The 16,132-nt window shown below is 37.6% G+C and overlaps 1 protein-coding gene across 2 annotated transcripts; it reads left to right on the top strand.

The window, feature by feature from the left end:
- The first annotated feature begins 9,800 nt into the window (after positions 1–9,800).
- On the top strand, positions 9,801–14,885 carry si:ch211-133n4.6 (uncharacterized protein LOC797776 homolog). Of its 2 annotated transcripts, XM_048203719.1 has the most exons (10): positions 9,801–10,072; positions 10,997–11,055; positions 11,219–11,251; positions 11,354–11,386; positions 11,481–11,516; positions 12,656–12,688; positions 12,769–12,804; positions 12,905–12,934; positions 13,858–13,890; positions 14,007–14,885. In XM_048203719.1, exons 1-10 carry the CDS (start codon positions 10,062–10,064, stop codon positions 14,177–14,179), a joined length of 477 nt encoding a protein of 158 aa, XP_048059676.1. In that variant the 5' UTR covers positions 9,801–10,061; the 3' UTR covers positions 14,180–14,885. The 2 variants fall into 2 exon arrangements, with proteins under 2 accessions (XP_048059676.1, XP_048059677.1); XM_048203720.1 differs by lacking the exon at positions 12,656–12,688.
- The last annotated feature ends 1,247 nt before the right edge of the window (positions 14,886–16,132 follow it).

Raw genomic sequence — 16,132 nt, 5'->3', positions numbered from 1 at the left:
CTACAGAGAATCACGGGCTTTTGATCAGTTTATTTGTATTTTTGACAAATTTCACATCCATAAATGCAAGTTTACTGATAAAACCCTACTTTGTGGCTTTGTTGACTAAAGTAAGGATGTACACAGACAATAAAGAGACAATGAATAAGTTTGTGGGCTCTACGAAGTATTTTTTATTGCTTTATATATTTATTTTTGTTGTTGTTCTTTTTAATTTTTGTATGCATGATTGTAGAACGTTCAATATTTTAAAACATTCTCACTTTCTGTAATTAAGAGTGAACATAAATGCATAAAAATTAGGCTATTACGTGATTCAGATGTTACGAATGGCTTTTCATACACTTTGGTCTAAAAATGCATCTGTCCCTCCTTGGTTTTGTTATTTTTCGGTATTATTGTGTATGTTGTTCTAAATTAATTGTAATTAGATGTTATTGTTTTGTCATCAATTCATTATTTTGTGAATTATGACTCCATTTGGAGAAGAAAAACATTGAGTATATATATATATATATATATATATATATATATATATATATATATATATATATACAATTGTGGAGCAGCAAAATAATGTAGCAGAGTCCAATGTGGGATTAAATTAAAAAATGATAATTCAGTTGATCTATTTTAATGGATGATTTAAGATTATTTAGTAAAAGAATATAGATAAACAGACAGACAGAGATAGATAACTTACAGTAACATGATGCAATCAGAATGGCAAGTTGCTTCAGCCAATCATACATTCCGCTGAGCATCATGTGACTACAGATTATGTGGGATTCCAAGATGACCTTTCCTCTTGAAACAGTCTTTTCTGGCATCATCCTCTCCAGCATTAATTAAGATGACAGAATTACAGCAGTGGGACACACGGGGAATATTAGCAGGCTGTGAATGCCTGTCTGACAAGTTAATGGATAACTGTCAAGAGAACTGGTGTTGTGGGCTAATTTACCTGATGACAGCTAACTCATTTGTACATATTTAACAATTCGTAATCCGAGGTAATGGACACTTTGACTCCACAGGCAAGTGATGGAAGAATCTTGATGAAAAAGCACTGGCTCTCTAAACATGACAGCATATAAATTTGACATAGATTTAGTTTTATTCAGTGTGCTATTTAAATGACATTGAGTGCATCATCATCACAAAGTGTTACACTTGTTTAATCTGTTATTTTGCTCAAGCTATTGTTGCTCTTAATCACACCATTATGTGATTTGATTTAGGAAATTGCTGAAATATTAATTAGGATGGCTTTGTAGTTTAATACCTGAGAAGCAAACCTTCCATCAAACTACTTGCTACAATGCTGAGTAATTGTCCACAGATTATTCTTCCCACAGTGAGGGGCATCAGACAGGTCTCATGTGATACTCTGTCTATATTAAAAAGCTATTCAATCCCATCAGCCTCTGAATAAATCCTGTCTGGTATGTGTGCTGGTCAAAGAGTGTAATTTTTCATGATGATGGAAGGCAATGGAAACTGCCTTGAAATTATGACAGTTCATTTACCAAGTTGGCAGAGAGTAAAAGCAGGAGAAACCAACGCTGGTTACTCACCAAACACACAAACCCGGGGTTTAGCATTCGTGTTTCGATGAGGGATGCCAAACATGATTTTAGCAAGGTTACAGTTTGAAATAATGTTTATGATGCCATGTGTTTATGGGTTGTTAACAGTAAATGGCAACTGTTTTGACGTATTTCCTTTGGAATAAGGACACAGGGGCTTAAATAGCGGATTTAATTCATGTCAGAATCGTGAGCCATGATTTACTAGTACTTACTAATGCTAAGAAGAAAATTTGTCCATTCCATTGGACAACAAATTCTATATACACTGCCCTCCAAAAGTTTGGAAACACCCCTGGCAAAGTGTGGTTTTGGACGATATCAGCATAAATCCTTATCATTTTTTGGTGCAAATACATTAAAGTAACTTGACATTATCATTGAAGCAATAATAATTTTCATTTTGATTACATAATAATGCAATATATACATGTCAAAGTCAGTCATGCCCCTTTGCCAGCTGTGATGTCTGGTTACTGGTTTAAATTTGGCCCAGGTTTGTAAAAGATTTTTGGGTCAGCACACCTTAATAGCTTCAACAATTGATTGCCAATTAAGTTTAGAATACAATGAACCAATTAGAACCCAGTTTAGGTCAGATAGCTGCTAATGGTGGATATTTTGAGGAATCGAAAATGTAAGTTTTTTCTATGTATAAACTGTTTATGTAATAAAATATGTTTGTGTTGTCCCTTATCAGTGCAAAATTATCACAAATGAAAAAGGATTCATGCCAATATTGTCCAAAACCCCACTTTTCTAGGGCATTTCCAAACTTTTGGAGGGCAGTGTACATTTGAGTGCAAGATGAGTTATTAATATTTTCAGTCAGTTTTATCAGAATATAGTTAGATTAACAGATATAGGCCTACAAAACACTATTAAAGGGATAGATTAAAAAAAAAAAAATGTCTTTGGTTGGATGATATTAAAGTAACCATGATATCAAAATGAACAATCCCTGGAATATTGCAGTATTTTATATAAATGATTTATCCATGCACATCATTCATTTTATTTATTTTTATTAATGTGTCCTCATAATCTTTCATCAAAATAACTTCCCCTCCCTCTCATAGTGACATCTCTTCTCTGATGATGTGTTTACTGGCGTGAGGGCGGGGCAACCTGTCACTCACATGAGAATAGCAAACCACAACCATCCAATCAATTCCCCATGGACAAAATCCAGCCCCGCCCTACATTCGTTCTTGTTCAAGAAGACGTTTCACTCGGATATTCGGCACATACATAACTACTACATTTACACAACTATTTTTAAAAACAATTATATTAAAATATTAAAAAGTTTTTAATCAAAGTACTTAAACGCAATAAAAATTAGACACTTCATCCTGAATTAAAACATTTAGTTTCTTAATTGCTTCACTCTCTAAATCATGACCCAAACCACAAAAACAGAGGTTTCTAAGTTCAAGCTGGTCCTGATGGTCCTGTAACCCGAGCGATCTTGTACTCCCTAATGTAAAGTGCTGTAGAGCGTTTCTTTTTTTCCATCAAGCATGAGAGTACGTTCTGTACCTCATAGTTCCGGCAATTTCCTTTCAGCCTCCATGTTTAAAAGGAAAATCCAGGGGTCCCGTGTGCCCTTGGGCCTTTTTCACATACACATGTAAATCTGACCTTACCAGCTTTCAAAGACTTCCCTCAACAGTGTGTTTCTTGAAAAGACAGCTAAGCGTCCATAATGTGGCCTAGTGAGGGATCCTCAACGGTTAATTATCCATTTACGCTTTTAAAGAGAAAAATCCTTTTAGCGCGAACACAGAGGACTTCTTTGATAGTAGGCAAGGCCCTCCTAAATACCAGAGTGGAGGACATGTCAAATGTAACTCTATTACACAGGACCACTCTCTCCCATTATCAAAACTCTAACCCCTGTTCTGCTCCACAGCGGCCCGTTCCATTTTACCACAGGCGCCCATAGAAATCCAGGAAAGGTAAAACCCAGATGGGTAGACTTCCTGTCTTGTCTAGCGACGGCCCATTCATTTCCATTGGCAGTAGTTCCGTCTGATAAAAGGGAAAAATGGCCAACAGATCGAATATCCACGGACGGATGAGTCTCTGCTTGGGACGTACAAGGGATTTAGTCTTAGTTTGTGAAATCGGTCACGTATGGAATTTCCGACTTCCCCAAATTTAAAGGGATAGTACACACAAAAATAAAAATTCTCTCATCATTTACTCGATCTCAAGTTGTTCCAAAACTGTATGAATTTCTTTTTTTCTGCTGAACACAAAAGAAGATATTTTGAAGAATATGGGTAACTAAACAGTTCATGGACCCCACTGACTTCCATAGTATGGAAGAAAAAAAATTCTATGGAAGTCAATGGGGCCCATCAACTGTTTGGTTTCAACATTCTTCAAAATATCTTCTTTTGTGTTTTGTGTTTTCCTCAGGTTTGAAAACTTGAGGGTAAGTCAATGATGAAACAATTTTAATTTTTAGGTGAACTATCCCTTTAAGGCTGGAATACTCTAATATAAAATTTCGATTTCTTGTAACCAGTCCTACTCAACCGGCTTCAAACGGGATTTGAACCTGTATCTCCAGCATTGGGAGGTGGTCGCGCTAACAAGGACACTAAAGCCTGCAGCCTAGCGTCAGTCGCTAGTGCGCCTCTTGAAGCCAGGGGAGTGAAGTTAACATGTACAGCTCTTACTAGCCTGCTTCCATTACACTCAGACACCTAAACCTCACTCCTATCCGGGTCACGACCGTCTAACTGGCGTCTCCGGCATGGGAAGCGGGTGCACTAACAAGGATGCTTAAGGCTACAGTCCCTAGCGTCAGTTGCTAGTGCGCCTCTTGAAGCCAGGGGAGTGAGGTTAACATGTACAGCTCTTACTAGCTTGCTTCCGTTACACTCAGCCCCTAAACCTCACTCTTATGCGGGTCACGGCACCAAATGTAACCGGTCCTACTTGACCCTCTTCAAGCGGGATTCGAACTGCCGTCTCAGGCATGGGAAGCAGGAGCACTAACAAGGATGGTAAAGACTGCAGTCCCTAGCGTCAGTCGCTAATGCACCTCTTGAAGCCAGGGGAGTGAAGTTTACATGCACAGCTCTTATTTGCTTGCTTCAATTACACTCACCCGGTAAACCTCACTCCTATCCGGGTCACGGCCCCAAATGTAACCGGTCCTACTTGCTCCAAGTGAGATTTGAACTGGTGTCTCAGGCATGGGAAGCGGGTGCACTAACAAGGATGCTAAAGACCACAGCCCTTAACATCAGTCGCTAGTGTGCCTCTTGAAGCCAGGGGAGTGAGGTTAACATGTACAGCTCTTACTAGCTTGCTTCCGTTACACTCAGCCTCCTAAACCTCACTCCTATCCGGGTCACGGCACCAAATGTAACCGGTCCTACTTGACCCTCTCCGAGCGTGATCCGAACTGCCGTCTCCGGCATGGGAAGCAGGAGCAATAACAATGATGGTAAAGACCGCAGTCCCTAGCGTCAGTCGCTAATGCACCTCTTGAAGCCAGGGGAGTGAAGTTTACACGCACAGCTCTTATTTGCTTGCTTCAGTTACACTCACCCGGTAAACCTCACTCCTATCCGGGTCACGGCCCCAAATGTAACCGGTCCTACTTGCTCCAAGTGGGATTTGAACTGGTGTCTCAGGCATGGGAAGCGGGTGCACTAACAAGGATGCTAAAGACCGTAGCCCTTAACATCAGTCGCTAGTGTGCCTCTTGAAGCCAGGGGAGTGAGGTTAACATGTACAGCTCTTACTAGCTTGCTTCCGTTACACTCAGCCTCCTAAACCTCACTCCTATCCGGGTCACGGCACCAAATGTAACCGGTCCTACTTGACCCTCTTCGAGCGTGATCCGAACTGCCGTCTCCGGCATGGGAAGCAGGAGCACTAACAAGGATGCTAAAGACCGCAGTCCCTAGCGTCAGTCGCTAATGCACCTCTTGAAGCCAGGGGAGTGAAGTTTACATGCACAGCTCTTATTTGCTTGCTTCAATTACACTCACCCGGTAAACCTCACTCCTATCCGGGTCACGGCCCCAAATGTAACCGGTCCTACTTGCTCCAAGTGGGATTTGAACTGGTGTCTCAGGCATGGCAAGCGGGTGCACTAACAAGGATGCTAAAGACCGCAGCCCTTAACATCAGTCGCTAGTGTGCCTCTTGAAGCCAGGGGAGTGAGGTTAACATGTACAGCTCTTACTAGCTTGCTTCCGTTACACTCAGCCTCCTAAACCTCACTCCTATCTGGGTCACGGCACCAAATGTAACCGGTCCTACTTGACCCTCTCCGAGCGTGATCCGAACTGCCGTCTCCGGCATGGGAAGCAGGAGCACTAACAATGATGCTAAAGACCGCAGTCCCTAGCGTTAGTCGGTATTGCTCCTCTTGAAGCCAGGGGAGTGAAGTTTACACGCACAGCTCTTATTTGCTTGCTTCAGTTACACTCACCCGGTAAACCTCACTCCTATCCGGGTCACGGCCCCAAATGTAACCGGTCCTACTTGCTCCTAGTGGGATTTGAACTGGTGTCTCAGGCATGGGAAGCGGGTGCACTAACAAGGATGCTAAAGACCGTAGCCCTTAACATCAGTCGCTAGTGTGCCTCTTGAAGCCAGGGGAGTGAGGTTAACATGTACAGCTCTTACTAGCTTGCTTCCGTTACACTCAGCCTCCTAAACCTCACTCCTATCCGGGTCACGGCACCAAATGTAACCGGTCCTACTTGACCCTCTTCGAGCGTGATCCGAACTGCCGTCTCCGGCATGGGAAGCAGGAGCACTAACAAGGATGCTAAAGACCGCAGTCCCTAGCGTCAGTCGCTAATGCACCTCTTGAAGCCAGGGGAGTGAAGTTTACATGCACAGCTCTTATTTGCTTGCTTCAATTACACTCACCCGGTAAACCTCACTCCTATCCGGGTCACGGCCCCAAATGTAACCGGTCCTACTTGCTCCAAGTGGGATTTGAACTGGTGTCTCAGGCATGGGAAGCGGGTGCACTAACAAGGATGCTAAAGACCGCAGCCCTTAACATCAGTCGCTAGTGTGCCTCTTGAAGCCAGGGGAGTGAGGTTAACATGTACAGCTCTTACTAGCTTGCTTCCGTTACACTCAGCCTCCTAAACCTCACTCCTATCTGGGTCACGGCACCAAATGTAACCGGTCCTACTTGACCCTCTCCGAGCGTGATCCGAACTGCCGTCTCCGGCATGGGAAGCAGGAGCACTAACAATGATGCTAAAGACCGCAGTCCCTAGCTTTAGTCGGTATTGCTCCTCTTGAAGCCAGGGGAGTGAAGTTTACATGCACAGCTCTTATTTGCTTGCTTCAGTTACACTCACCTGCTAAACCTCACTCCTATCTGGGTCACGGCACCAAATGTAACCGGTCCTACTCAACTCGCTCCGAGCGGGATTCAAACCGGTGTCTCCAGCATGGGAAGCGCTGTGTTAACAAGGACACTAAAGAGGCCAGGGGAGTGAGGTCTACATGCACAGCTCTTACTAGCTTGCTTACTCACCCCTTAAACCTCACTCCTATCCGGGTCACGGCACCAAATGTAACCGGTCCTACTCAACTTTCTCAGAGCGGGATTCGAACGGATTCATGAGAAGCGGGCGCTAACAAGGACACTACAGACTGCAGTCTCTAGCATCAGTCAGTAGTGCGTGTCTTGAGGCCAGGGAAGTGAGATTTACACACACAGGTCTTACTAGCTTGCTTCCTTTACATTCGCTCATACTCAAGTTGGTCACGCAAAGTTGCTGTGTTAACCATCAGAAAACTGCTTGATTTGAAAGTGAGTGCTGTGTGAACAGTGCTTCATATATCGCTAACACTATTGACTAGGGGTGGGAATCGGAGGGTACCTCACGATACGATACGATCACGATAAATGGCTCACGATAACGATAATATCGCGAGTCAGCGATTCTGCGATAATCGATATATCGCTAGACAATCCTATAATGATACATCGCGATATTGGTCTTAATATGAAAACAAAATGCACGTGAAAAGGTTAAGTGCAGGTTAACGGATAAATCCGATCTTATATGTACATTTAATAGAATTCACGTCACCGAAAGCAAGAAATATGAGGTGCATTTTATTGACCATCAGTTAATTTCAAAATCAAAGACTGCAATAGGAGAGAGCGGCAACAGCACTGGTATAAGGTCTCATTACTTTTAATGAAGATAATTGTGTGTTATGCGTCTGCGACTTACTTTCACTTTCATATGCGGCAGTTTGCGCGTCAGCTTGCTGAAGAGATCTGCGGCGATGTGTGATGCAGTAGCGTTGTCATATCTGACTCTCACATGTTTCAGTTTTAGTATTTTGGGGAGAAGTAAAATTTATAGTTTCAACAACCAGATGCATTTAGACTGAGCATAGACAGTTTTGACTGGAATGCGTCCCAGACCATCTCCTGAAGTGGTTTGAGCGATCGGATTTAAATCCGTCTCAAATGCGTATTTAGGCATTTAGGCATTTAGACCTGGTCTTTTCACGATCGGATAGCTATCCGATCAGAGAAAATGCATGAAGTCACCAGGTGCAAACAGACCCTTTGACGTTCTTCAAGCGCTTAGATATACACGGGAGCGTTCGAAAGCAGGCGTCTATCAGAGGATCCCTAATATATGCTTTCAAATGCTCCCGTGTATATCTAAGCGCTCGGTGAAGAACGTCAAAGATGTCTACGACTGTCACATCAATGGTATAAAAGTGCGTCAAGACTTTGAACTTAAACGTGGCTGGGGCATCTATTTTACTCACACTGCTGTCCGCCATCCTGTTAATAACCTCTTTTTCTTAGGCTAGTTAACTTAAGTTCACGTTTCCCTCATTCATGTGTCGAGCACCGCCTTGAAGTAGGACGCTTTGAGCAAAGAAATCTATATATAGCGCTTTATTTTTTTTAATTAAAATATCGATATTTGGCGCAGCGATTCGATTCTCGTATCGCACAGAGAAGGATGACGATATATCGCCATATCGATATTTTGTCCCACCCCTACTATTGACAATAGATAATGGACATATTTTGCATGCAAAGTTTCAATAATGTGACCCAGCTTACCCAGCTAGCTTAGAATGTTCTGGCAAGGTTCTCTCAAAGTTATAAACAAACATTCTTCCAGTAACTTTAATAAAACCTTTGTTCAAAGTTATCTGGTATTTAATTTTGTTCTCAAAACATTACCACAAAAACATTATTTATACAAAGTTCATGCTTTTTCTGCAACTTTTTAGTTTGACGTGATGTTTCATAACATTCAGGGAAAATTCAGAAGTAATATTCACATAATGTTTGCAAAATGATAAAAAGGATGAAAAAAACATTTTTAAAACTGAACATTATGAACGTTATGAGAATATTCAAAAACAACATTTTCATAACTTAATAAAAGCGTTATTAGAACTTTTTTTTGGTACGCACATTAATCTGATTGTTGTTATGTATCACAATTTGACATTAAGAATAGTTTCGGAAACGTATCTCGAAATTACCAGCCGTTTTTGTCATCACGGAGTCCCTTTGTTACATCATACGCCTCGAATCTCGACTCTTTCCGAGTCTAAACCTGACCTTGGGGTAGATTTCCAACCTTTGTGCGTAAATTCCCGACCTTTCTGTAACATTTCTGGAACTCACTGTACCTAAAAAAGCGACAGGTCATGCGTTCGGCCCAGGATGTTACCCGACACTGTCTTTCTCTCAAAATTAATCTTGAGGAAAGCTGGGGGGGAAAGTGGAATTTCCTGAACACAGATCCCAGAGTCTCTCCCGCAGCAGTGAGCACTAATACCTCCATCAGTAGCAACCTTATCGCTGGCATCTGGACAGCAAGAGGCCAAAAAAACAAGCGCCATTTCCCCAACACCAACCTTTTAAAGAGGAAAAATTCTATTTATGCCCTGCCAGCTCGCTATTGCTTTACAGAGCAATTAGGTTTGCATTTCTCCCCAAATACTGGCCTCAGTGACCCAGGGAATCCCCACCATTGAGCGCATTTCAACACGGCACGCTCGTCAGATCGCCAGGTCACGGGGGGCAATTATGATGACCTTGGCATCGGTGTGCCGCTTTACCTGAACCTTCCACTTGCAGGACTTCTTTTTTGTTTTGAGGGGGAGAGAAACCTTTAAACCAGCAGCAGGTGACAAAAGGTTCACTGTGAGGTAAAGATTTTCCCTTTTAATGGAGTGGGAATGTACATGGGAAGGAGACATATCAATCCTTACATTAAGCCACGCAATTAATGTAATCCAAGATGAAGCCGTTTTTTCCACGTCTCCTCTTTCACAATAAGAGACCCTCCCCTCCCACATTCTCAATGGCCTTTGAGGAGGTATAAAAGCCTTGACGGCTGCTGTCGCCACAGGACCAGTTCAAGTGCAATACTACATTGTGTACTGTACACCACCGGACCCTGTCTCTGACCTCCAGCCATGCTGACCAGGTAAATCTCAGCATCTTTCACAATGCAAACACATCCACAACTTTTCTTTCCTTTTTATTATCACTAGAACGCATTGAGATCATTGCAGTCTAAAAAATTGTGTAGGAAAATTGTGTATGCCACTCTGTAAAGACATTAAATATGAATTGTCTGAAATGGTTCCACCAAATTAATTTATATAATAATTTTTAATATTTATATAATTAGAAAATTTATGTAAATATAACATGAAATTTAATATAGAATACTGTTTGCTTTCTTAATATAAAATACATTTTAGAGCTGAAAATCAAATATATAGATTTTTTAAAAAAGAAAAGAAATAAGCATAAATCCAGAGCAATAATATTATGTCAGTGGTTTTCAAAGTGTCATCTGTGATCATTGCATGCAATTATAATGCCTTGACTTCAACTGCATGCATGCATTACACATTATTAATCAAACACTTTCACTACATTTAGAATTGATGCAAAACAGCTTCCTAACAAACAAAAATATGTTCTAAGAACATCTTGCTAATTAAGTTATGAAAACTTTGTCTAAATGTTCTCTGACAATTCAAAATGTCCAGGTTTTTAAATGTTTTCTTTTCTTGGTGATGCAAACGTTCCGTGTTATCATTCTGCAAACGTTATGGGAACGTTGCTTTTGAATGTTCTCTGAACGTTCTGAAACAATAGTAACATTTAAAAAACGTTCGATGATAAAGTTTTTGTGCTAATGTTTTGAGAACAATATTAAATACCAGATAACTTTGAACAAACATTCTATCAACGTTACTGGAATAATGTTTGTTCATAACGTTGAGAGAACCTTGCCAGAACATTAGCTAAAGTTCTGAGAACATTCAATGTTAGCTTGGTTCTTACCTGCTTATTTATAAGTGTCAAGAAATGTATTTATTTGTGTATTTTGTCCCAGAAACATTCTCATCCTCTGCTCATTGGCACTGGTACTGGTTGAAGCGGACCTTGAAGCAGGTGAAAGAGAAAATATTTTTATCCTGTAATATAAGAGAGTTAACAAAAAGAAGCCACAAATATTTAGAATATCTTTAAAATATAATTTTGTTAAAAGAAGTTTTAATGTGACCAAGATATGAATTATTTAAAACTAACAAATGCTCTTTGTTTCCTTTTGTAGCTGAAGGAGGGTCCCAAGCCATGTTTGCCACAGGTAATCAGAAAACCAATAACATTAAAACATATTGCATGCAAAAAAAAAAAAAACACAAACACAAATAACCCTTTAACTATGCATCACTCTATTAACCCGCAGATCATGATTCAACCTCAGATGAAGCTCCAACTGGTGAGTTTCTCACTCTTTCTCTGTTTTGGAGTCTCAGTCTGTGTTCTGTCAGCCGGACAGCTTTCACTGCAGTGTTTTGTGTTTTCATCCACAGAAAGCATGAACCTGGTCTCACCCGACCTGCCCAACGGTGAGTGATCACTTCTTCACATGGTAGGACAGAAGCAGATGAAAGATGGTTTGTTATGAATTTTGGACGTGGAATGATTTGGCCGTACCCTTGATTTGTGTACCAGACGGGTTGATGTTCCTTATAAACAAAACAGAATGATTGTTAGTTTAGGAAGAAACAAAGTATTTGACAAGTTGCCCTTAGGGATACTGCCTCTGAAAGAGCTTTTGAACCTCAGCTCAGGAACATGAGAGAAGATTTTCACGATCCGTTTTCACAAAGAACTTTTTATCCTCATGTTCTTTAGGAAAGCAGATTCTGGCATGTTAAAGAACTGCAAAAGACGTAAAAGAACAATGTTGCGTCCCAATTAACCTACTTATACTATGCCCTAAAAGTACCGTTTTTGTGAAGAAAAAGTACATACATTTGAGTGTGTAGCTGCCAGTTGTGGGTCTTTCCTGTGGAGAACTCTTGTGTTTGCATTATGATGATTTAAAAGCTAATGACCAAATGTATCTTTATAAAAGTTTTATAAAAAGCTTTGTAAAAGATGAAATACAATGTATATAACACTGAATAAATATTCTTTTGTCAGGTTAGACACTGATTATTAATCACTCAAACCCCTAATCACTCTATACTTAACAGTCTGTCTCGCACATCCGCCATGTTTGTAGTTTTTTTGACAGTAGTTTTTTATTGTGTTTTTAGTTCTAATCAAATCCTCGTCCAATGTGCCGTGGGTTGTGTATTAGCCGTTAGAGTATATATAGACACATATATACACACTTGATGTATATTATTCATATAAACATGACTACGATTTGTCAAAACTACGATTTGCGACATGTTAATTCTAATTTCGAATACTATTTAGGATGGATAGTATAAGAATTGGGATGCAGCAGAAGACTTTTTTTAATATCTAAAGACTCATATCACAAGAAATTTAAGGTGGCAATTTGAGTTAGACTTTACAAGACTGCCATCTAGTGGTGACTAAACCCACAAGCACTTAAAGAACTCTATTTTCCGTATTCTGATCTACCCAGAGGAGATTTTGTTGCTCAGAGAGTCTCCATTTAATCTCAGTGTTGTCACAATGGAGATATCAAGGAGATCTCATTTGTGATTTCTCTTTCTTATGGCTACAGATGAGTTTCTGTATTACAACGGAGCAACTGCAGGTATAAGAAAGAAACATGTCAACTGTTCAAAAATACAACGTATTAGACAATTAAAAATAAATATGTTTTGTATCATTTAGATGCAAGCAGCACCAGTGCTGAGGCAGGAAATAGTGGTGAGTATCAGATGATGAAAAGTGTAATAAAATATAGTTCCAAATAATTAAACTGAAAGTGAATACGGTCCAAAAATTGACACGAGTCTCATTTTTTCAGCACCTCAAGTAAATGACGTGCCCAAAGCTGGTGAGTCATTTTTTATTACGTGTGATATCTTACCAAAATATGGTCTGAAATATATAGTATGGTTTTTACTAAAGCCACATGAGAAACCAGAGCCAGGAACATCCAGAATGTCCAGGCCACATTTCACCCTAAAAAAAAAGAGGAAAAAATATTTAGCACAAAAAAATGAGGCTTGAGATTTTTGCACTTACATGACTTATTATCATGACATTTAAGCATATTAATTTATAAAAAAAAAAAAAATAAAAAAAAAGAAGTAAATTTTAAAGTATTTATAAGCCATGGTATTACTTGTACTTAATTTAATTTATGCAATTTTTTTTTTTAAAAAGTGCCCATACAGCAGGATTGTTGTATTAAATGTACTTATTTATTTTTATTGTTCATTTTATTATTTCATTTTCTACAAGAAATCTTAATGATCCTAGGATCAATTATTATTTTCATTTTGTGCTGAAATATGACTAGATATTTTGCTCCTAAAATCCCAATGCATAAATAAAAAAAGAATCATTTTGTAATAATTAAATTGCATGAAAGTATAAATGAATAACATAATAAATATGAATACAACTAATGTATAAATTGTATTTGTATTGTTCATTTTATTATTTCATTTTATTTATTTATGTAATTTTTTTAAAAGAAATCTTAATGGTCTTAAGATCCACTTTATATATACTGTGAAACCAAAAATTATTCAGAAACTAGATATCATTTTTGATATATTTTTACTAGTGGGTGTAGGACACTATAGTTCATTTCTGTAAGTGAGGATAGCAAAATAAATTGATATATTATATCCAAAAATTCTTCATACACTGGACTACTAGTAAAATTAATAAATATTTGGGACCAAAAATTATTCAGACACAGATAACACAAGTGTTATCTGTCTTATGCATTATGTTTTTTATCTTTAGATGCAGCTAAATCCAGTATGGAAGAAAACGATGGTAAATATCACATGATAAACACACACATGCAGTCAGTGAATCTTAATAAGTTCATATCATTTGAATTAGCGGTGTAAAGTGTATGTCGTCTGACCTCTCTCTCTCTCTCCGTACAGAAGATGAAGCCCCAGACTCAGATGAGGCGGCAGCGGCGGCGGCGGCAGCTGTCAAACCCGCCCCAGTCCCAGTCCAGCAGCAACGCGCAAACAAATCCCATAATGCATCAGCACGCAAGCGGAGCAAGCCCGTCTCTGCCTCAAAAAAGAGATCAAGAAACCTCCGTCCCTGAGAACTGTGGATAGAGAGAAACAGGGCAGAGCTGCAATGACAAGGCAGTGACAGAAGAAGGAAAAAACAAACTATACAGTTTATGTTTTCAGTGGCATTTTTTTTTTATTTTTGTTTGTTTTGAGAATCTTGAACTAGACTTTATCCTCTGTGATGTCCTGATCTGTGTGTGTGTGTTTGACTGTGTGTGTGTGTGTGTGTTGGTGTGAATGGTTCTGCGGCCTCATGGGAGTTTTCCTGTGAGGTGTCTGTTAATGTGAGCTACACGGTTGTGCTTGCCAAATATTCTTCAGACTTTACCCAGAGGCAAGGCTGACGTGGACACTTTACACTTTATACCACTGATTTCATTTTAGATCAGACTAGTCAAAAATGATAAGCTGAGAATTTATAGACGGTTCATTTTTTTATTTTTTTTTGCTTGATTATTTACAGTATAAATTTGAATCTAAAAATCTCAGACTTGATACTGGTGCTGGCGTGCTCAGACGTGCCGTGATTCTAGCAGACACAGAAGCCTTCGCTCTCCTCACAATGTCAGTGTTTGAATCAAAAGTGTTTCTCTCTTTGTTTTCAGTTACTTTTTTATACACAAAGTATTTAACATTATTGAATTTACAAATATTACAATCAATAACATGTGATTCTGAAACATTTCTTTCTTTTTATTGTACCCCTAAATAAAAGCAATGAATATGCTAAATAGAAATACAGTGTCTCTTCATTATGCTTTGGTGTTTGGTTAATACAGAAAATCTAAATACAGATAATCTAAAACAAAAGCAATAAAGAAAGTCATATATTCTTTTTTTCTGTTTCTAGGCAGAATTTAAAAACAAACTGCATTTTACTTTAGTAAATAAAACAAAAAGTGTAACTTGAAATAAATTAACACAACACTGCATAAAAAAATAATAATTTAATTGTGAAAATAATAATTTTTAATACTTAAAAATAGCATGAAAGAATAAAACATAATATGGAAAAATTATGCAAAAATTATATATATATATATATATATATATATATATATATATACACACACAATTTAAAAGGACAGATGCATAGATATAATAATGTTAAATAACAATAAATTATGCAAAAATTATATATATATATATATAAAATTTAAAAGGACAGATGCATAGATATAATAATGTTAAATAATAATAAATAAAAAGTAAACAACACTGCATAAAGAAAATTCTAATCATAAAAATAATCTTGTAATAATTAAAAATATCATGCAGTAATAAGTTAATAAATAAATGAATGAATAAAAGAATATGGAAAAAATAAAGCACAGATGCATAGATATAAATAACAATGTTTAATAAATAAAAAAAAAAAGTAAACAACACTGCATAAAAATAATAATTATAATCATGAAAATAATTATTTTGTAATCATTAAAAATATCATCAAAGAATTAATAACATACTAAACATACTTGAACAAAATGTTTTTAAAAAAATATATATATATATATATATATATATATATATATATATATATAAAAAGCACAGATGCATAGATATAATAATAATGTTTGATAATAATAAATAAACACAACACAGCATAAAGAAAATAATTCTAATCATAAAAATAATCTTGTAATAATTAAAAATAGCATGCAGTAATAAATGAATATGGAAAAAATGATGCATAAGTTCAAACAAAATGTTTAAAAAAAATAAATAAATATATATATATATATATATATATATATATATATATATACACACACACACACACACACAAAAAATAACATTTAAATAAATTAAAAAGCATAGATGCACACACACACACACACACACACACACACACACATATACATATATATATATATATATATATATATATATATATATATATATATATATATATATATAAATAAAGTAATGAGAAAATAAATTTTAAAAATTGATAAATAAAAATAAACTTTTTATAGCAA

The sequence above is a fragment of the Megalobrama amblycephala genome, linkage group LG9 (assembly GCF_018812025.1).
Source record: "Megalobrama amblycephala isolate DHTTF-2021 linkage group LG9, ASM1881202v1, whole genome shotgun sequence".
Taxonomy (NCBI): Eukaryota; Metazoa; Chordata; class Actinopteri; order Cypriniformes; family Xenocyprididae; genus Megalobrama; species Megalobrama amblycephala.
The sequence above is the reverse complement of the archived record's forward strand: the minus strand, read 5'-3'. Positions and strand labels throughout refer to the sequence as shown.

Bases quoted from the DNA above. Each gene is read 5' to 3' on its own strand.
- si:ch211-133n4.6 (XM_048203719.1), top strand. The intron at 11,387-11,480 runs GTGAGTTTCTCA...TTTCATCCACAG, and splicing joins CTCAGATGAAGCTCCAACTG to AAAGCATGAACCTGGTCTCA. The intron at 13,891-14,006 runs GTAAATATCACA...CTCTCCGTACAG, and splicing joins CAGTATGGAAGAAAACGATG to AAGATGAAGCCCCAGACTCA.